The following is a 21,649-nucleotide window of genomic DNA, read 5'->3' as shown; positions in this document are numbered from 1 at the left end:
GAAGCACAGTGAGGTGGCCAGGGCAGGAAAGTAGATGTAGATAAGGTCAAAGACCACAGTAAAGACCTGGGATTTCACTCGGAGCAAGAAGAGAAGTCAGTGGAGGAATATGAACAGAAAACTGACATAATTTGACTCATTTTAAAAGGATCACTCTGGCTACTGTATGGAAAATAAAACACAGGGGATCAAAGGTGGAAGCAGGAAATTGAGATACGGAAGCTTCTGCAATAATCTAGGTGAGGGGTAATGGTGGCCTAGACCAGGATGGTGGTTCTGATAGCTGTGGTAAAGGTGTTGAGAAGTTGGATTCTGTATACAATGTAAGGTAGCACCGAGAAGATATCCTAATGGATCCGATGTGGCATATGAGACAAAGAAAGATCAAGATAACACTGTACTGTAAATTGTAAAAACCTCGTATTTTCCTGACACCTCAACATCCCCACAAACAGGCTGAAGCATCCCGCCCCGATGACCAGGTCCACTCGGGTGACAAGGCTGGTCCCTGCCACAAGTTCCCCTTCTTGCCCTCCCCTGACACTGACCTCGTGACATTCAAACCCAACAGTGAAATACCTCACACCTTCTGCTTGTCCTCTCCACCCTGACCCCAAATAAAGACCCCTGCCCACGGGTCCTCACTCTCTCTCGGCTCCCCACCTGCTTCGGCGAGCCCGCTCCTTGGACCCTCTTCCCATTTGGCCCCCTGTGTGGTGTGCCGGGCCTCCGTCTCTAGGACCTGTGAGCATGACAGATCCTTTCACTTCCAATGCCTCTCCCAGTGTAATTCCCATTGCCGTGCTGGAGCGACCCTTACAGATGCAATAAAGGGGACTCACTCCTCCACTCACAGCTCAGACACCAAAGTTTTCATCTGAGCAACTGCAAGAGATGGGTCATTACTTTCTGAGATGGGAAAGGCTAGAGGAAGTGCAGGTTTTCAAGGTGGTTCTGAGGGTAGTGATGACTCTGAGGCCTTTTTTTCACTTGCTGGGTAATAGGTTCTATTATCATTGCGATCCTGAACTAGAGAAACCTGTCTTGAAAAGGAATGAAAGCTGCTATGAGTGGCTCAAGGGTAAGATGGTGGAAGAGTAAGACGCGGAGATCACCTTCCTCCCCACAGATACATCAGAAATACATCTACACGTGGAACAACTCCTACAGAACACCTACTGGACTCTGGCAGAAGACCTCAGACCTCCCAAAAGGCAAGAAACTCCCCACGTACCTGGGTAGGGCAAAAGAAAAAAGAATAAACAGAGACAAAAGAATAGGGACGGGACCTGCACCAGTGGGAGGGAGCCGTGAAGGAGAAAGGTTTCCACACACTAGGAGCCCCTTCGCGGGTGGAGACTGCGGGTGGCGGAGGGGGGAAGCTTTGGAGCCGCGGAGGAGAGCACAGCCACAGGGGTGCGGAGGGCAAAGCGGAGAGATTCCCGCACAGAGGATCCGTGCCGACCAGCACTCACCTGCCCGAGAGGCTTGTCTGCTCACCCGCCGGGATGGGCGGGGCTGGGAGCTGAGGCTCGGGCTTCGGTCGGAGCGCAGGGAGAGGACTGGGGTTGGCGGCGTGAACACAGCTTGCACGGGGTTAGTGCACCACGGCTAGCCGAGAGGGAGTCCAGGAAAAGCCTGGACCTGCCAAAGGGGCAAGAGACTTTTTCTTCCCTCTTTGTTTCCTGGTGTGCGAGGAGAGGGGATTCAGAGCGCTGCTTAAAGGAGCTCCAGAGACGGGCGCGAGCCACGGCTAACAGCGCACACCCCAGAGACGGGCATGAGACGCTAAGGCTGCTGCTGCCGCCACCAAGAAGCCTGTGTGCGAGCACAGGTCACTGTCCACACCTCCCCTCCCCAGAGCCTGTGCAGCCCGCCACTGCTAGGGTCCCGGGATCCAGGGACAACTTCCCCGGGAGAACGCATGGTGCGCCTCAGGCTGGTGCAACATCACGCTGGCCTCTGCCGCCGCAGGCTCACCCCACATCCGCACCCCTCCCTCCCCCTGGCCTGAGAGTCCCCAAAGCAGCTGCTCCTTTAACCCGTCCTATCTGAGCGAAGAACAGATGCCCTCCCACGACCTACACGCAGAGGCGGAGCCAAATCCAAAGCTGAGCCCCGGGAGCTGTGCAAACAAAGAAGAGAAAGGGGAATCTCTCCCAGCAGCTTCAGAAGCAGCAGATTAAAGCTCCACAATCAACTTGATGTGCCCTGCATCTGTGGAATACCTAAACAGACAATGAATCATCCCAAATTGAGGAGGTGGACTTTGAGAGCAAGATTTATTTTTTTTCCCCCTTTTCCTTTTTGTGAGTGTGTATGTGTATGCTTCTGTGTGAGATTTTGTCTGTATAGCTTTGCTTCCACCATTTGTTCTAGGGTTCTATTCGTCCGTTTTTGTTTTTTTTTTTTTACTTTAAAAAAATTTTTTTTCTTAATAATTATTTTTTAATAACTTTATTTTATTTTATCTTACTTTATTTTCTTTTATCTTCTCTCTTTCCTTCTTTCTTTCTTTCTTCCTACTTTTTCTCCCTTTTATTCTGAGCGTGTGGATGAAAGGCTCTTGGTGCTGCAGCCAGGAGTCAGGGCTGTGCCTCTGAAGTGGGAGAGCCAACTTCAGGACACTGGTCCACAAGAGACCTCCCAGCTCCACGTAATATCAAACGGCGAAAATCTCCCAGACATCTCCATCTCAACACCAACACCCAGCTTCACTCAACGACCAGCAAACTACAGTGCTCGACACCCTATGCCAAACAACTAGCAAGACAGGAACACAACCCCACCCATTAGCAGAGAGGCTGCCTAAAATCATAATAAGGCCACGACACCCCAAAACACACCACCAGACGTGGTCCTGCCCACCGGAAAGACAAGATCCAGCCTCATCCACCAGAACACAGGCACTAGTCCCCTCCACCAAGAAGCCTACACAACCCACTGAACCAACTTTAACCACTGGGGACAGACACCAAAAACAACAGGAACTACAAACCTGCAGCCTGCAAAAAGGAGACCCCAAACACAGTAAGATAAGCAAAATGAGAAGACAGAAAAACACACAGCAGATGAAGGAGCAAGATAAAAACCCACCAGACCTAACAAATGAAGAGGAAATAGGCAGTCTACCTGAAAAAGAATTCAGAATGATAGTAAAGATGATCCAAAATCTTGGAAATAGAATAGACAAAATGCAAGAAACATTTAACAAGGACCTAGAAGAACTAAAGATGAAACAAGCAACGATGAATAACACAATAAACGAAATTAAAAATACTCTACGGCTTCCCTGGTGGTGCAGTAGTTGAGAGTCTGCCTGCCGATGCAGGGGACACGGGTTCGTGCCTCGGTCCGGGAGGATCCCACATGCTGCGGAGCAGCTGGGCCTGTGAGCCATGGCCGCTGAGCCTGCACGTCTGGAGCCTGTGCTCCATAACGGGAGAGGCCACAACAGTGAGAGGCCTGTGTACAGGGAAAAAAAAAAAAAAAAAAAAAAAACTCTAGAAGGGATCAATAGCAGAATAACTGAGGCAGAAGAACGGATAAGTGACCTGTAAGATAAAATAGTGGAAATAACTACTGCAGAGCAGAAAAAAGAATGAAAAGAACTGAGGACAGTCTCAGAGACCTCTGGGACAACATTAAATGCACCAACATTCGAATTATAAGGGTTCCAGAAGAAGAAGAGAAAAAGAAAGGGACTGAGAAAATATTTGAAGAGATTATATTGACAACTTCCTTAATATGGGAAAGGAAATAGTTAATCAAGTCCAGGAAGCACAGGGAGTCGCATACAGGATAAGTCCAAGGAGAAACACGCCAAGACACATATTAATCAAACTGTCAAAAATTAAACACAAAGAAAACATATTAAAAGCAGCAAGGGAAAAACAACAAATAACACACAAGGGAATCCCCATAAGGTTAACAGCTGATCTTCCAGCAGAAACTCTGCAAGCCAGAAGGGACTGGCAGGACATATTTAAAGTGATGAAGGAGAAAAACCTACAACCAAGATTACTCTACCCAGCAACGATCTCATTCAGATTTGATGGAGAAATTAAAACCTTTACAGACAAGCAAAAGCTGAGAGAGTTCAGCACCACCAAACAAGCTTTACAACAAATGCTCAAGGACCTTCTCTAGGCAAGAAACACAACAGAAGGAAAAGACCTACAATAACAAACCCAAAACAATTAGAAAATGGGAATAGGCACATACATATCGATAATTACCTGAAATGTAAATGGATCAAATGCTCCCAACAAAAGACACAGATTGGCTGAATGGATACAAAAACAAGACCCATATACACACTGTCTACAAGAGACCCACTTCAGACCTAGAGACACATACGGACTGAAAGTGAGGGGACGGAAAAAGATATTCCATGCAAATGGAAACCAAAAGAAAGCTGGAGTAGCAATTCTCATATCAGACAAAATAGACTTTAAAATAAAGGCTATTACAAGAGACAAAGAAGGCCACTACATAATGATCAAGGGATTGATCCAAGAAGAAGATTTAACAATTGTAAATATTTATGCACCCAACATAGGAGCACCTCAATACATAAGGCAAATACTAACAGCCATAAAAGGGGAAATCGACAGTAACACATTCATAGTAGAGGACTTTAACACCCCACTTTCACCAATGGACAGATCATCCAAAATGAAAATAAATAAGGAAACACAAGCTTTAAATGATAAATTAAACAATTGATATTTATAGGACATTCCATCCAAAAACAACAGAACACACATTTTTCTCAAATGCTCATGGAACATTCTCCAGGATAGATCATATCTTGGGTCATAAATCAAGCCTTGGTAAATTTAAGAAAACTGAAATTGTGTCAAGTATCTTTTCCGACCACAACGCTATGAGACTAGATATCAATTACAGGAAAAGATCTGTAAAAAATACAAAGACATGGAGGCTAAACAATACACTACTTAATAACCAAGTGATCACTGAAGAAATCAAAGAGGAAATCAAAAAATACCTAGAAACAAATGACAATGGAGACACGATGACCCAAAACCTATGGGAGGCAGCAAAAGCAGTTCTAAGAGGGAAGTTTATAGCAATACAATCCTACCTTAAGAAACAGGAAAACATCTTGAATAAACAATCTAATCTTGCACCTAAAGCAATTAGAGAAAGAAGAACAAAAAACCCCCAAAGTTAGCAGAAGGAAAGAAATCATAAAGAGCAGATCAGAAATAAATGAAAACGAAATGATCTTTACAAAGATCAGTAAGACTAAAATCTGGTTCTTTGAGAAGATAAACAAAATTGATAAACCATTAGCCAGACTCATCAAGAAAAAAAGGGAGAAGAGTCAAATCAATAGAATTAGAAATGAAAAAGGAGAACAACTGACACTGCAGAAATACAAAAGATCATGAGAGATTACTACAAGCAACTAAATGCCAATAAAATGGACAACCTGGAAGAAATGGACAAATTCTTAGAAATGCACAACCTGCCAAGACTGAATCAAGAAGAAATAGAAAATATGAACAGACCAATCACAAGCACTGAAATTGAAACTGTGATTAAAAATCTTCCAACAAACAAAAGCCCAGGACCAGATGGCTTCACAGGCGAATTCTATCAAACACTTAGAGAAGAGCTAACACCTATCCTTCTCAAACTCTTCCAAAATACAGCAGATGGAGGAACACTCCCAAACTCATTCTACGAGGCACCATCACCCTGATACCAAAACCAGACAAGGATGTCACAAAGAAAGAAAACTACAGGCCAATATCACAGATGAACATAGATGCAAAAATCCTCAACAAAATACTAGCAAACAGAATCCAAGAGCACATTAAAAGGATCATACACCATGATCAAGTGGGGCTTATTCCAGGAATGCAAGGATTCTTCAATACACGCAAATCAATCAATGTGATACATCATATTAACAAATTGAAGGAGAAAAACCATATGGTCATCTCAATAGATGCAGAGAAAGCTTTTGACAAAATTCAACACCCACTTATGATAAAAACCCTCCAGAAAGTAGGCAAAGAGGGAACTTTCCTCAACATAATAAAGGTCATATATGACAAACCCACAGCCAACATCATCCTCAATGGTGAAAAACTGAAAGCATCACTAAGATCAGGAACAAGACAAGGTTGCCCACTCTTACCACTCTTATTCAACATGGTTTTGGAAGTTTTAGCCACAGCAATCAGAGAAGAAAAGGAAATAAACGGAATCCAAATCGGAAAAGAAGAAGTAAAGCTGTCACTGTTTGCAGATGACATGATACTATAGAGAATCCTAAAGATGCTACCAGAAGACTTCTAGAGCTAATCAATGAATTTGGTAAAGTAGCAGGATACAAAATTAATGCACAGAAATCTCTTGCATTCCTATACACTAATGATGAAAAATCTGAAAGTGAAATCAAGAAAACATTCCCATTTACCATTGCAACAAAAAGAATAAAATATCTAGGAATAAACCTACCTAAGGAGACAAAAGACCTGTATGCAGAAAATTATAAGACACTGATGAAAGAAATTAAAAATGACACAAATAGATGGAGAGATATATACCATGTTCTTGGATTGGAAGAATCAACATTGTGAAAATGACTCTACTACCCAAAGCAATCTACAGATTCAATGCAATCCCTATCAAACTACCATTGGCATTTTTCACAGAACTAGTACAAAAAATTTCACAATTTGTATGGAAACACAAAAGACCCCGAATAGCCAAAGCAATCTTGAGAACGAAAAACGGAGCTAGAGGAATCAGGCTCCCTGACTTCAGACTATACTACAAAGCTACAGTAATCAAGACAGTATGTTACTGGAACAAAAACAGAAATATAGATCAATGGAACAGTATAGAAAGCCCAGAGATAAACCCACGCACATATGGTCACATTTTTTTTTTTTTTTGCGGTACGCGGGCCTCTCACTGTTATGGCCTCTCCCGTTGCGGAGCACAGGCTCCGGACATGCAGGCTCAGCGGCCATGGCTCACGGGCCCAGCCGCTCCACGGCATGTGGGATCTTCCCAGACCGGGGCACGGACCCGTGTCCCCTGCATCGGCAGGCGGACTCTCAACCACTGCGCCACCAGGGAAGCCCTGGTCACCTTATCTTTGATAAAGGAGGCAGGAATGTACAGTGGAGAAAGGACAGCCTCTTCAATAAATGGTACTGGGAAAACTGGACAGGTACAAGTAAAAGTATGAGATTAGAACACTCCCTAACACTGTACATGAAAATAAGCTCAAAATGGATTAAAGACCTAAATGTAAGGCCAGAAACTATCAAACTCTTAGAGGAAAACATAGGCAGAACACTCTATGGCATCAATCACAGCAAGATCCTTTTTGACCCACCTCCTAGAGAAATGGAAATAAAAACAAAAATAAACAAATGGGACCTAATGAAACTTAAAAGCTTTTGCACAGCAAAGGAAACCATAAACAAGACCAAAAGACAACCCTCAGAATGGGAGAAAATATTTGCAAATGAAGCAACCGACAAAGGATTAATCTCCAAAATTTACAAGCAGCTCATGCAGCTCAATAACAAAAAAAACAAACAACCCAATCCAAAAATGGGCAGAAGACCTAAATAGACATTTCTCCAAAGAAGATATACAGATTGCCAACAAACACATGAAAGAATGCTCAACATCAATAATCATTAGAGAAATGCAAATCAAAACTACAATGAGATATCATCTCACACCAGTCAGAATGGCCATCATCAAAAAATCTACAAACAATAAATGCTGGAGATGGTGTGGAGAAAAGGGAACACTGTTGCACTGGTGGTGGGAATGTGAATTGGTACAGCCACTATGAAGAACAGTATGGAGGTTCCTTAAAAAACTACAAATAGAACTACCATATGACCCAGCAATCCCACTACTGGGCATATACCCTGAGAAAACCGTAATTCAAAAAGAGTCATGTACCAAAATGTTCATTGCAGCTCTATTTACAATAGCCAGGAGACGGAAACAACCTAAGTGTCCATCATCGGATGAATGGATAAAGAAGATGTGGCACATATATACAATGGAATATTACTCAGCCATAAAAAGAAATGAAATTGAGTTATTTGTAGTGAGGTGGATGGACCTAGAGTCTGTCATACAGAGTGAAGTAAGTCAGAAAAAGAAAGACAAATACCATATGCTAACACATATATATGGAATCTAAGAAAAAAAAATGTCATGAAGAACCTAGGGGTAAGACAGGAATAAAGACACAGACCTACTAGAGAATGGACTTGAGGATATGGGGAGGGGGAAGGGTAAGCTGTGACAAAGTGAGAGAGTGGCATGGACATATATACACTATGTATAGCTAGTGGGAAGCAGCCGCATAGCACAGGGAGATCAGCTCGGTGCTTTGTGACCACCTAGAGGGGTGGGATAGGGAGGGAGATGCAAGAGAGAAGAGATATGGGAACATATATATATGTATAACTGATTCACTTTGTTATAAAGCAGAAACTAACATACCATTGTAAAGCAATTATACTCCAATAAAGATGTTAAAAAAAAAAGCTGCTATGAGTAAGATAGGAAATCTATAAATGTTCACTACTGGTGACAAGAAAATTCACAATTGTGATTCCCCCGCATAGCTACTCAGTCACAAGCATCCCAGCTGAATGCAATCCTGAGGGCCTTCTCTGCTTATCAGTGACTTCACATAAGCAGAGAAGAATCGTCACATAACTAGAAGTCCAAACTTCCATGCTTCACTTCCACTAGTCCCTCACTATATAATCTTCAGAGGCTGCTTTCCCTGAGAAGACTAAGGCCTTGCATTCCTAACCAACAACCGAGCCATCTAATGTCAACGTGTGACGTGCTACCCAAGCTCAGGCCTGGAAGGGTGGTTGGCAAAAAGAGTATGGCAAACTATACAAACCGCAGATCACACACAACCAAATGATACAGAGCTGAAAAACATTAAGTATATCTCTTTTGGCTTAAAATCTTGGTTAAATTTACTTTTTGGGCTCAACTACGTGGAGGAAAAGCAAAATGAAATAGTCATTTCTGAGGAAAAGAAGTCACATATCTGAATTAACATCTCTGACTCTCCAAGAAGAGATTTTTCAGAACACTTATTCAATACGTCACGCAAGGTGTGAACTCAAGAAACCTACCGTTGGGGCTATCCTGGTGGCGCAGTGGTTAAGAATCTGCCTGCCAATGCAGGGGACATGGGTTCAAGCCCTGGTCCGGGAAGATCCTACACGCCGCGGAGCAACTAAGCCCGTGTGCCACAACTACTGAGCCTGTGTGCCACAACTACTGAGCCCATGCGCTGCAACTACTGAAGCCCACACACCTGGAGCCCGTGCTCCACAACAAGAGAAGCCACTGCAATGAGAAGCCTGCGCACTGCAACGAAGAGTAGCCCCCGCTCGCCGCAACTGGAGAAAGCCCACGTGAAGCAACAAAGACCCAATGCAGCCAAAAAAAAAAAAAAGAAAAGAAACGTACCGTTGACTTAATGCTGGGTGTTGTACTAAATGCTTCAGCCAGGTGCTTCTTATCACATTGCGAAGTTCATGGTTATTGCGGGCTGACAGCACACCAACTACCACATCATAATGCCTAGATTTCCACTGGGGAAGTAAGGCCAACTGATCTAGAAATAAGCAATAGTAAATCAGAAATGTCATTTCTCAATTACTGTTAAGTTCAATATGTAACATAAAAATGTTTATTACAAGGTAATATAAATATATGTTCATATTTGCAGAAAATACAAATAAATACAAAGAATAAAAAACCTAAAGCACTCATAAAACTCACCATCCAGAGATAAGCACTACTAACATTTTGGTGCAGAGTCTTTTTGCTTCCACACCTATGTATGTATTCGTGCTCACCCAAGTATATATGTAAATTCTTCAAAACAAGTAAGACTTTTCTGATAAGAATCAGTTTGGAAGGTCAATGTGGCATAAACCATATAATAGTAGGCAGTAAGAGCCAATTATAAAATGCTGGCTTTTTATTTTAGCTATAAAAGTTATTTAACTCCTTGAGCCTCAGTTTCCTTAAGTAGAAATGGGTGTAATAATACTTCTCATAGAGTTATAAAAATTAAATGATATAATGTGTATAAAGGTTCTGGTTTGGTAGCAGGCAAAGAGTGGGCATTCAATGGCAGCTAACAACAACAACAACAAATGTGCTGTCAAAGGTGAAGTCCTACATGAATATTAGTTATTAAGTTTGGGAGATGAAGTTGAAGGACTACCGTGCTGGAAAGAATCAGAACTCTTATTCATGCCAATAAATTCTACAGCCAGCAAATATTTATCACTTGAATAGTGCAAAGGATGAAGGAGGGGAAACGTTTGTAGTTAAAAAAAAAAAAAAAAATCAAGGAACAAGTCATTTTTTACTATCATATTTAATGGACAGGATAACATTTTTAAAATATGTCCTTAGAGGGAGTTCCCTGGTGGCCCAGTGGTTAGAATTCCAGGCTTTCACTGCTGTGGCCCCGGTTCAATCCCTGGTCAGGGAACCGAGATCCCACAAGATGCACACCACCCCCACCCCAAAAAACTGTCCTTAGAGAAAGATAGAGGGAAAGATACTTTGTCCCTGTTTTTCATCACCAGTTTCAAAGCTTGAGAGCTACAAGCTAATATATAGCTCTCATTAGGGATCCCATTTCATCTCTTTCTTCAGCAGTGGAAACTGATCCCACAATGTTTCCAAAAATAAATTACTGCAGGCCACAGAGCTTTACTGTATTAAATGAAATGTTTTTATATGCCATAGAATCTAGGGATTCAAAAGACAACAAAGACATGTTGATATTTCTTCAAGGGAGAATACTTTAAATGCTTATGTAAAATTGGCAATGAAAACCTAGTCCCTCCCCCGACTTTTTCACAGAGAAATATTAGCAGTAAGCACATTTTATAGACAGGAGTGAGGAAAATGCAGTAACCAGACATATCTGACATTGATTCTACAGCCAACATGCTGCACAGTATCAGTAAGAAGTTACTTAAATCCTTGTGCCTCAGTTTCCTAATCAGAGAAAGTTGATACCAAAAACAGTCTTTTAGATACTCTATTTCATCTGTTTCAAAATGTCTTCTCAAAAGATTAAAAAGCTTTAAAAGATTAGAAGAGCAAAAATTATATGCATCCCAAATGCCTCATTTATCTGACTTCATGAGAAAACAAGGTTGCTGCACAAAAGTAAAATTTCAAAATAACTGAAACATCCCTTTAAATGCCAAACATCACTACCTTATTTTTGACGGGTAATCAAAATAAATCTTTTAGAGATGGATTACATGAAACATCATTTAACCTTTTCTTAATGACAAAATCTTTTTAAAATTTTTCTCAAATTTCTCTATCATTAATTCTAGTCGCAGCTTCAGTTCAAATTCTTACCTTTCACCTGGACCTACAAGGCTATCCTAATAGTTCCTCCCAGACTTCTCCATGAGATTTTTCTAAAAATAAATAAATCAATAGACACGAAGATAACCATGTGGTATGTGAAAGCCTCACGGATTATCGCTGAAAAGTACTTTTTCATCTTATTCCACCTCTCTCTGCCACTGCCAATCCTCTCTGCTTCTCATCCACATCTCAGCTGCCTCTACTGAACTGTGTTACTTTTTACATGCACTTCTCTTTTTGTTGCAGAAGAGAAGTACATGGCAGATTCTGGCCTTTTAGAGAACTTCTACTTCCAGAAATACTGAAAAATAGGTTTTTAAAGCCTCAACCAAAAAACTGTTAGAACTAATAAACAAATTCAGTAAAGTTACAGGACACATAATCAATATACAAAAATCAGCCGTATTTCTACACAGTAATAAACTATCAGAAAGAGAAATTATGAAAACTCCCAATTTCAATCACATCAAACAGAATAAATACCTAGGAATAAATTTAACCAAGGAGGTAAAAGACCTGTACACTGAAAAGTATAAGACATTGATGAAATAAATTAAAGAATACAGAAACAAAAGATATTCCATGCTTGCTAATAATAATATTGTTAAAATGTCCATACTAGCTAAAGCAATCTACAGATACAGTGCAACCTCTATCAAAATTCCAATGGCATTTTTCAGAAATAGAAAAAAAAAAATCCTAAAATTTGTATGGAACCACAAAGACCTCGAAAAGCCAAAGCAATCTAGAGAAAGAAGAACAAAGCTGGAAATACCATGCTTCCTGGTTTCAAACCATATTATGAAGCTATGGTACTGGCATTAAAACAGACACATAGATCAACAGAACAGAATAGAGAGCCCAGAAGTAAACCCATGCGTATATGGTCAATCCATTTACAACAAAGGAACCAAGAATATACAGCGGGGAAAGGACAATCTCTTAGATAAATGACGTTGGGAAAACTGGACAGCCACATGCAAAAGCATGAAACTGAACCAACTAACTTATGCCATACACAAAAATCAACTGAAAATGGATTAAAAACTTGAATGTAAGACCTGACACCATAAAACTCCTATAAGAAAACATAGGCAGTAAGTTCCTTGACATTGGTCTTGGCAATAATTTTTTTAGATTTGACACTGAAAGCAAAGGCAACAATAGCAAAAATAAGTAAGTGAGACTACATCAAACTAAAAACCTTCTGCACAGCAAAGAAAACTATCAACAAAATGAAACGACAACCTACCAAATAGGAGAAGATATTTACAAATCATATATCTGATTAATATCCAAAATATACAAAGAACTCATACAACCCAATACCAAAAAGCAAAGAATCCCATTTAAAATTCGGCAGAGAATCTGAATAGACATTTTTCCAAAGAAGACATGCAGACTGCCATCAGGTACATGAAAAGGTGCTCAAAATCACTAATCATCAGGGAAATGCAAATCAAAACCACTATGAAACATCACCACACCTCTTAGAATGCCTATTATGAAAAAGATAAGAAATAACAAGTGTTGGCGAGAAGGTGGAGAAAAGGCAACCCTCATGCACTGTTGGTGTGAAAGTAAATTGATGCAGCCACTAAAAAATGAAAAACAGTATGGAGGTTCCTCAAAAAATTAAAAATAGAACTACCGTATGATCCAGCAAAACCACTTCTGGGTATTTACCTGAAGGAAATGAAAACATTCACTAGAAAAGACATATGAATGGGGATGATATGCATGATAGTGAACATGGGGATGTTCATTGCAGCACTATTTACAATAGCCAAGACATGGCAGTAACCTAAGTGTCCACTGATGGATGAATGAATACAGAAAATGTGTTCTTTATACACAATGGAATATTATTCAGCCATAAAAAAGAAGGAAATCTTGCCATTTGCAACCATGTGGACAGACCCTGAGGGCATTACGCCAAGCGAAATAAGTTGGACAAAGACAGGCTGATACCATATGAACTCATTCATATGTAGAATCTAAAACAAACAAAACACCAAACTCATAAATACAGAGAACAGAGTGGTGTTTGCCAGAGGCTGGGTGTAGAGGGTAGGCATAATGGGTAAAAGGGGTGAAAAGGTACAAACTTCCAGTTATAAAATAAATAAGTCATGGGGATGTAACATACAGCATGGTGACAATAGTTAACAAGACGGTATTGCAGGGAATTCCCTGGCGGTCCAGTGGTTAGGATTCTGGGCTTTCCCTGCAGTGGCCCGAGTTCAATCCCCGTTTGGGGAACTGAGATCCCGCAAGCCGCACGGCATGACCCCCCACACACACCAAAACAACAACAACAACAACAACTGTACTGTATTTATATGTTGCTAAAGAGAGTGGGTCTTAAAAGTTCTCATCACAGGAAAAAAAATTTGTAACTGTGTGTGGTGACAGATGTTAACTATACATACTGTGGTGATCATTACAGAATATATACATGTATCAAATCATTATGCTGCACACCTGAAACTAATGTAATTTGTCAATTATACCTCAATTTTTTTAAATACTGGTTTCTTCTGCCACATACCATCAATGTAAATCAGTCCAACAGACCTGTGAGTAGTGTGTCACACAGTATAAAACTCAAAGTGGAGAGTTCCCTGGTGGTCTAGTGGTTAGGATTCACCGCTTTCACTGCTGTGGTCCAGGTCCGATCCCTGGTTGGGGAACCGTGATCCCGCAAGCCACGTGGCACAGCCAAGATTAAACAAACCAACCAACCAACCAACAAACAAAAACTCCTCAAAGTGGATGCTGTGTAAGAATGCTGCCCAGCTTTCCAGTTCCCCCCCTACACTTTCATCATCCTCTGCTCAATGTTGCAAGTACAGGGTACCTAGTTTGATTCTGGTGTCTGAAAACAGGAAACAAAAACAAAAAAAACTAAGAAGTGAACATGAGACAAAGAATAAAGATAATTTACAGAAAAAGAAATGCAAATAGCCAACGAACCTATAAAAAACGGTTCAACTTCACTACAAGTCAAGTTTGAATTACAACAATAATAAGACACCAGTTTTCTCCTACATTCAAACTGACAAATATTTTCTTAAATGATAATACCCAAATGACTGATGTTTTGATAGAGGTAGTTTTTTCAAGGAAATGGCTACTCTCCTATGTTGCTAATAGGAATGTAAGTTGGTATAGTATTCTGCAGTAAATTTTGCCAATATACATCAAATACCTCAGAATTGTATAACTTTTGTCCTTGGCTAAGAATATAGGCTAAGGAAATAATCAGTGATGCACTAAAAGATCTCTATTCATCACAGTGTCGTTTCTTAATAGGGAAAAACTACAAAATACATGAATGCACAAATAAGGCATCAGTTACATAAATTATGGTGTATCTATATGCTAGAATACTATACAGACATTAAAATTGTTTTAAGCATTTCATTAAATGCTGTTCTACATCTTATTAAGTCAGATAAGCAGGCTATAAGAACTATGTACATACTATTTGGTTCCACTTAAATAAAGTACAAAGCAGGCAGATCTCTGCCACTGAAGATCAGGATCATGGGTACCACTCCTGGCAGTGATAAGAAGGGAGCATAAAGGGAGCTTCTAAGGTGTTGGTAGTTTTCCTGTTTTTAATTTGGGTGCTGATTAGCTGGGTGATTCAGTTTGTGAAACTACATCAAGCTCACATTTACGTGGACTTTTCTGAATGTACGTTATATATCAAAAAAAAATTTTTAATACTAAATAATTCCCCCGACCATGTTTTATATGTATTGATACATTCAAACATTGCCCAGTATAGATCATCTTTCTTTCCTTTTTAAAAAATAATTTCAAAATTTTTCTTTGTAAAGTAAAATTTGTAAATTTTTCTTTGTAAAGTAAAATTTGTAAATTTTTACTTTACTTTGTAAAGTAAAATTTGTTTTACTTTTATAAGAAAAAATGTAAATCATGGAATGTGAACGATCTATAGGTGACAAACTCATTCATACTTTCCCAGTTTTCTCCTCTTGATTCATTCCTTCAAGTAACTGAGCACCTCCTATGTTCACTGCTTTAGATGGCAAATATATAGCAATAAACAAATCTTCATACTGTCAAGAATAATTAAAACCCCACAGAAGCTCCCTGAAGGCAATGACCATTTCTCTTCTTTAATATGTAGTATATCCTGAGAGTCTGGCAACCTGCTGGACTCTGCACTGAAAGTGGACATCCAAAAGTTTATTAAAGACTCCAAAACTGACTGCTCAAAATAAGCCCAAAGATTCTTAAAAATTAGACTAAAATTTCCACTCTCATGTGCATGTCTCACATGACACCAACCACAAACAGGCAGGAATCTTAAAAATGAAGAAAACATGCAAGTTCACCACATATCTACTGATAAGGACAATCATTATACACACTACCAGCGTGCTCTCACCGATTTCAGATACCTCCCCAAACACCTCACTAGCAAGGACATCAGCCACCTCCACACTACCATTCCTCTCTAAAATTCAGAGTGCTCACGAGGAATGAGGCACTGTTCCGGGTGTTTTATTAACTGAATCTTCACAATAACCCTGTGAGGTCATCATTTTATAAATAAGGAAACTGAAGCACAGAGACCAGATTAGCATATAGCGATCATTTTGGACGAGGCAGCCCTAGGCGAAACTGCAAAGCAAGCTCAATTTGTCTTTGACCTTCTGCTTGCCCCATGTCGGTTTCCATTTAACAAACTGCTAGCACCTTGAGAGCAGGGACTAAATACCTACTGCTCTAAGCATTTGTTGAATGGATCCGTTTCTTTCCTTTCTCTTTAGTTTCCTTCTTTCAAAATATCCCAGAAAGAGAAGCCTCTTTTGGTACATAATTTTTCTAAATTAACTGTTAAATAATTCCTGCTAAGGCATAACCCCAAACCAATACGTTATCATTAAGATATCCTGTATCTTTATTCCCTAGCCCAAATGGCTGTCTCCACCTCCATTTTCCTCTCCTCACCCCCTAGTTGTGCTGGATTTCACAACAGGAGATCTGCTGGCTCTTCACCAGCTGTTCTCCCTGACTGGGCTTCACCTGTTCAAGGCGAGCTACTACATTAGAATAGTACCACGTACTAACACGACTGACACACTTCATTCATGCATTCAGGTTCCTGCCCAACTGTGACCTCTTTAGAGCGGCCCCCCTGACATCTCTATTGATTTATTTATAAATTTATTTATTTTTGGCTCCGTTGGGTCTTTGTTGCTGCACGCGGGCTTTCTCCTGCTGCAGCGAGGGGGGCTACTCTTTCATTGCGGTGCACAGGCTTCTCATTGCGGTGGCTTCTCTTGTTGCGGAGCTCGGGCTCTAGGTGTGTGGGCTCAGTAGCTGTGGCTTGCGGACTCTAGACCGCAGGCTCAGCAGTCGTGGCGCACGGGCTTAGTTGCTCCGCAGCATGTGGGATCTTCCTGGACCAGGGCTCAAACCTGTGTCCCCTGGACTGGCAGGTGGATTCTTAACCACTGCGCCACCAAGGAAGCCCCTGACCTCTCTATTTAAAACAGCAGCAGCACATCATTCTCTATCCTCTTACACTGCTTTATTTTTGTCACCACACATCACTCTCCCCTATGATATTTAATAATTATTTTCTTATATTCTGCTTTCCCTTGTGAACTGTAAACTGCATGAGGGCAGGGACTTTATCTTGATTACTGCTGTAATCCCACACCTACAACAGGAGTTGGCACAGAGGAGGCGCTCAAATATTTGTAGAATCAACTGCAAGTCAGAGGGCCTTTTTTAACATTCAGAGGAGGTAAATCTCCCTGCCACGACTTACTGAGACTGAAGACAGACAAAGAGGCAGGAGAGAAAAGAGAACAAAAACAAAATTCAAAATGTAAATTCAAGGGAAGAATACTTAACAAAGTCTTGGGTTTTCTCTCTCACTCTAGGCTTAAGGGATAAGGACTAAAATGTAAAAATGCTCCAATTTTTTGGTTTGAACTGGTAACAACACAAAGAGAAAAGAATTTGTATGAAATTTTAGCAATCAAGATGCTTCTACTGTTTTTAGTTTTGAAAGTACCAAAAGTGCAAAACGAAAGTTAGGACTCTGCAAGGTTTCACTTAGATTGAATACTCTATTTATTATTTGACTAGATGCACAATATCCATCTAAAGTCAAAGTTAATTTACACAACTAGTACTGACCTCCTCACCAATAGCCCTGCCCTTTCCAAGGTCTACTTCCTAGTTTCCTTAATCTAGCCTGGTCTCACAGGACAGCAGATAAGGTATCACTGAAACACTGACGGAGGGGGAAAAACTTATCTCAAAAAGAAAAAACATTTTTTTAAAAAGTTACTTTTAATACTTTTAGGTGAGCCCCACAGAAATAAAAAACACTGGGAAAAGGTAACCCCCTCACCTCCAGGAGTGGCCCAGGGGAAGACTGGCTACCTGAGGGGAAGGAAGCACAGAAGAGACCCAGTGCAGACACAGGGAAAGGGAGTGTCACTGGGGCTGGGAGTTGTGATCACTACAGGAGAAAATGTGAGCACAGTGGGACTGGCTCCAGGCACACAGGCAAAGGGCAAAAGGGTTGGACATGAAGCCACCAAGCTTCCAAAACTAGAACAAAAAATTTTAAAATGTGTATGGAAACACAAAAGACCCCAAATAGACAAAACAATCTTGAGAAAGAAGAACAGAGCTGGAGGAATCAGGCCCCCTGACTTTAGACTATACTACAAAGCTACAGTAATCGAAATGGTATGGTACTGGCACAAAAATAGACACATACATCAATGGAACAGAACAGAGAGCCCAGGAATAAACCCACACACTTATGGTCCATTAATCTATGACAGAGGAAGCAAGAATAGACAATGGGGAAAAGACAGTCTCTTCAATAAGTGCTGCTGGGAAAACTGCACTGCTACACGTAAAAGAATAAAATTAGAACATTCTCTAACACCATATACAAAAATAAACTCAAAATGGATTAAAGATGTAAATGTAAGACTGGATACTATAAAACTCCTTGAGGAAAAAATCGGCAGAACACTCTTCGACATAAATCGCAGCAATACGTTTTTGGATCCGTCTCCTAAGATAAAGGAAATGAAAGCAGAAATAAACAAATGGGACCTAATTAAACTTAAAAGCTTTTGCACAGCAAAGGAAACCATTGATATAAACAGGAAGACAACCTGCCAAATGGGATATAATATTTGCAAATGATATGACTGATCAGTGATTAACATCCAACATATATAAACAGCTCATACAACTCAACATCAGAAAAACAAACAACCCAATTTAAAAATGGGCAGAAGAAATGAACACTTTTCCAAAGAGGAAATGCTGATGGCCAACAGGCACATGAAAAGATGCTCAACATCCCTAGTCATCAGTGAAATGCAAATCAAAACCACAATGAGACGTCACCTCACACCTGTCAGAATGGCTATCATCAAAAAGAACACAAATACTGGGGGAGGATGTGCAGAAAAGGGAACCCTTGTACGCTGTTGGTAAGAATGTAAACTGGTGCAGTCACTGTGGAAAACAGTATGGAGATTCCTCAAAAGACTACCATATGGCCCAGCAATTCCACTCCTGGGTATATAACTGAAAAAAACCCAAAAACACTAATTCAAAAAGATACATGCACCCTAATGTTCACAGCAGCATTATTTACAATTACTAAGATACGGAAACAACCTAAGTGTCCATCAACAGATGAATGGATAAAGAAGATGTGATAAATATACACACGATGAAATACTACTCAGCCTTAAAAAAAGAAAGAAGTTTTGCCATTTGCAGCAACACGGATGGATTTGGAGGGCATCAAGGTAAGTGAAATAAGTCAGAGAAAGACAAATCCTGCAAGGTATCACTTACACGTGGAATCTAAAAGATATAACAAACCAGTGAACATAACAAAAAAGCACCAGGCTCACAGATGTGGAGAACAAATTAGTGGTTACCAGTGGAGGGCGGAGGGGCAATACAGGGGTGGAGGAGTGAGAGGGACAAACTACTGGGTGTAAGATAGGCTCAAGGATGTGTTGTACAACACAGGGAACAGAGCCAATATTTTGTAATAACTGTAAATGGAAAGTAACCTTTTAAAATTGTATTAAAACATAAAAAATAAATTTAAAAAAGTAAGAAATTGTCAGGGAGGCCTACTAAGTTTTCAGCTTGAACGTACGGTTTTCGCTTGTTTATGGACCCTAAAACATATTTAGGTCATAAATATCCTAAGTATGCTCTACAAGTAAATTCCAGTAGAGCTCACTCATCATACAGAAAAGAAATTTGTAAAATGCAAAACCCAACAGGTGTTACAGAGCACTATATATCTACAGCACTCTTTCCTCAGCTCCATTTACAAAACCCTAAAAAACAAAACAGACAAAAAAAATCCTAACCTGTTAAGTTAAATGCCCTGTAACACTGCACTCTCATTAAATCATTTAAATAGTATCTTAATTCCATTCAGGTCTCACAAACAGCCTTCTCAAAGAACTTGTGGCTTCTCTAATAGAAAAGGATTTTAAGAGACAGTTACCAGAATAAAGAACTCCAATTATAACAGTGAGATTGCTTTGAGGACTGCCAAATTAGTTTCTGTACTTTCTACTTCTAAGTTAAGGCACAGAGCCATCTCAGAATTGCAAATATTCAACTATTCTTTAAAATACTGCATAAGAAAACAACTGTCTTTAGGGAGAAGTGGTAAGAAAAAAACTCCCAACGTAGTTAAAAACCAAAAAGGACTATTACCTCATCTTTAAAACAGCCTTCTAGGCTTCTTTACATGTCCTAGGGCAAGCCCTTAAAAAAGAAAACAAGAAAATAAGGGAAACCTGAAGACGTCTTCAGAGCAGTGGAATTCATTAACAACAGAAAACCCCCTGTGCTGTGGGCACAGCATTCTATTTCTCAGGCTGTGAAGTGAACATGAACAAAGGTTTCTTTCCCACGAGAGAATAACTTTTAGAGCAAATGGGGAAGACCATTAAAGAACCTGATATTTTCGTGTATATTTCATTCACAGGCTTTTGCAAACCAAGTTCCCAGGAACAACTCCACTCGCAGCCATGCCTCGATTTGCTCAACCGACTTACATCGCAGTTTTCAAAGGATTCACAAAGTACAGTATACTCTCAAAGCAAAGTTATTCCTTAAAAGCAAAACACAGCCACCTTTTAAAACACGCACAAACGTGATCCACGGCCCGAAGACCTCAAAACTCTTGACCGAATAACCAACACCTGGGGAGGAAGAAAGCAACCTGGTAGCCCAACCCCGGGCGTGAGCAGCTGCCGCTGAAGGGCTGAAGGACACGCGGGGCTTTGCTCCCCGGGCAGGCGCCGGGCGACTCGGGCCAGGCCTGGGGACAGCCGGAGGGCTTGCAGTCGCGGGCACCGGCTTTGTGCCCATTAAGAAACGCGAGGAGGTGAGAAGCGGCCGAGACGCGAAACGAGAAAAGCGCCCTCAAGTTTGCCCGATATTAACGCCTCGAGGATGAAAAGGGCCGTTTGTTTCATCGGCGGACCGTCGTGTCGGGCCGCCCCCCGCCCGGGACTCCCGGCGGAGCTCCGCGAAGGAAGCCGCCGGGAGGTTCGGAGCCGGCTTCCCCCCGGCTCGCGGCCGCCCGGCCCGCCCCGCCCCGCCTGGCCCCAGGACCTCACCTGCCCGGCCGGCCCCCGAGGCGCGGGCGGGCGGCGGGGAGCGCAGCCGCAGCCAGAGGTGCAGCGCGGCCCCGAGCACACACGGGCACAGCAGCACCAGCCAGTTTCGCATTGGCCGCCCCCGCCTGCTCCACCTCGCACCCCCGCCGCGCTCCGGGTTCTCCCGCGTCCCGGGAGGGAACCTGCAAGTAAGGAGGCCGAGTGCCGACGGCCGACTCCCGCGCTACGACTCCGGGGACGCCCGCCCTCGCGCCCGACGCCGTCCAGCTTCCTCTCGGCTTCGGGCCCCGCGCCTCAGCTTCCTCAGACCACCAGCGGCAGCAGCTCAGCCGGGCGGAGCCCCGCCCCCTGCGCTTGGCCTCCCCTGGCCCCACCCACCTTTTCTCTCACTCGCCCCGCCCCCTCCCCTCGCGTCCCCTCCCGCTCTCGGGGGCCAGCCGGGAGCTGAAGTCCCGCTCCGGGATCAAGCCGGGAGTGCCCCAGTGATCCAGTGACTGGAAAACCAC

At 41.7% G+C, this 21,649-nt stretch overlaps 1 protein-coding gene across 4 annotated transcripts in view; it reads right to left on the bottom strand.

Annotated features, from left to right (window-relative positions):
- B3GALNT2 (beta-1,3-N-acetylgalactosaminyltransferase 2) overlaps positions 1-21,501 on the bottom strand; it is a 58,148-nt gene extending 36,647 nt beyond the window's left edge. For 3 of the 4 annotated variants that reach the window (XM_067711052.1, XM_067711053.1, XM_067711054.1), the window contains exons 1-2: positions 21,144-21,501; positions 9,517-9,664 (exon numbers count right to left, since the gene is read on the bottom strand). In XM_067711052.1, the coding sequence (XP_067567153.1) occupies positions 9,517-9,664; positions 21,144-21,255 (260 nt within the window). In that variant the 5' untranslated portion in view covers positions 21,256-21,501. The remainder of the gene's footprint in view (positions 1-9,516; positions 9,665-21,143) is intronic. The other variant, XM_067711051.1, reaches the window with a different exon arrangement.
- Between the last annotated feature and the right edge of the window lie 148 nt (positions 21,502-21,649).

This window comes from Pseudorca crassidens, chromosome 16, assembly GCF_039906515.1.
Source record: "Pseudorca crassidens isolate mPseCra1 chromosome 16, mPseCra1.hap1, whole genome shotgun sequence".
Taxonomy (NCBI): Eukaryota; Metazoa; Chordata; class Mammalia; order Artiodactyla; family Delphinidae; genus Pseudorca; species Pseudorca crassidens.
This window is presented reverse-complemented; position numbering and strand designations above follow the sequence as displayed.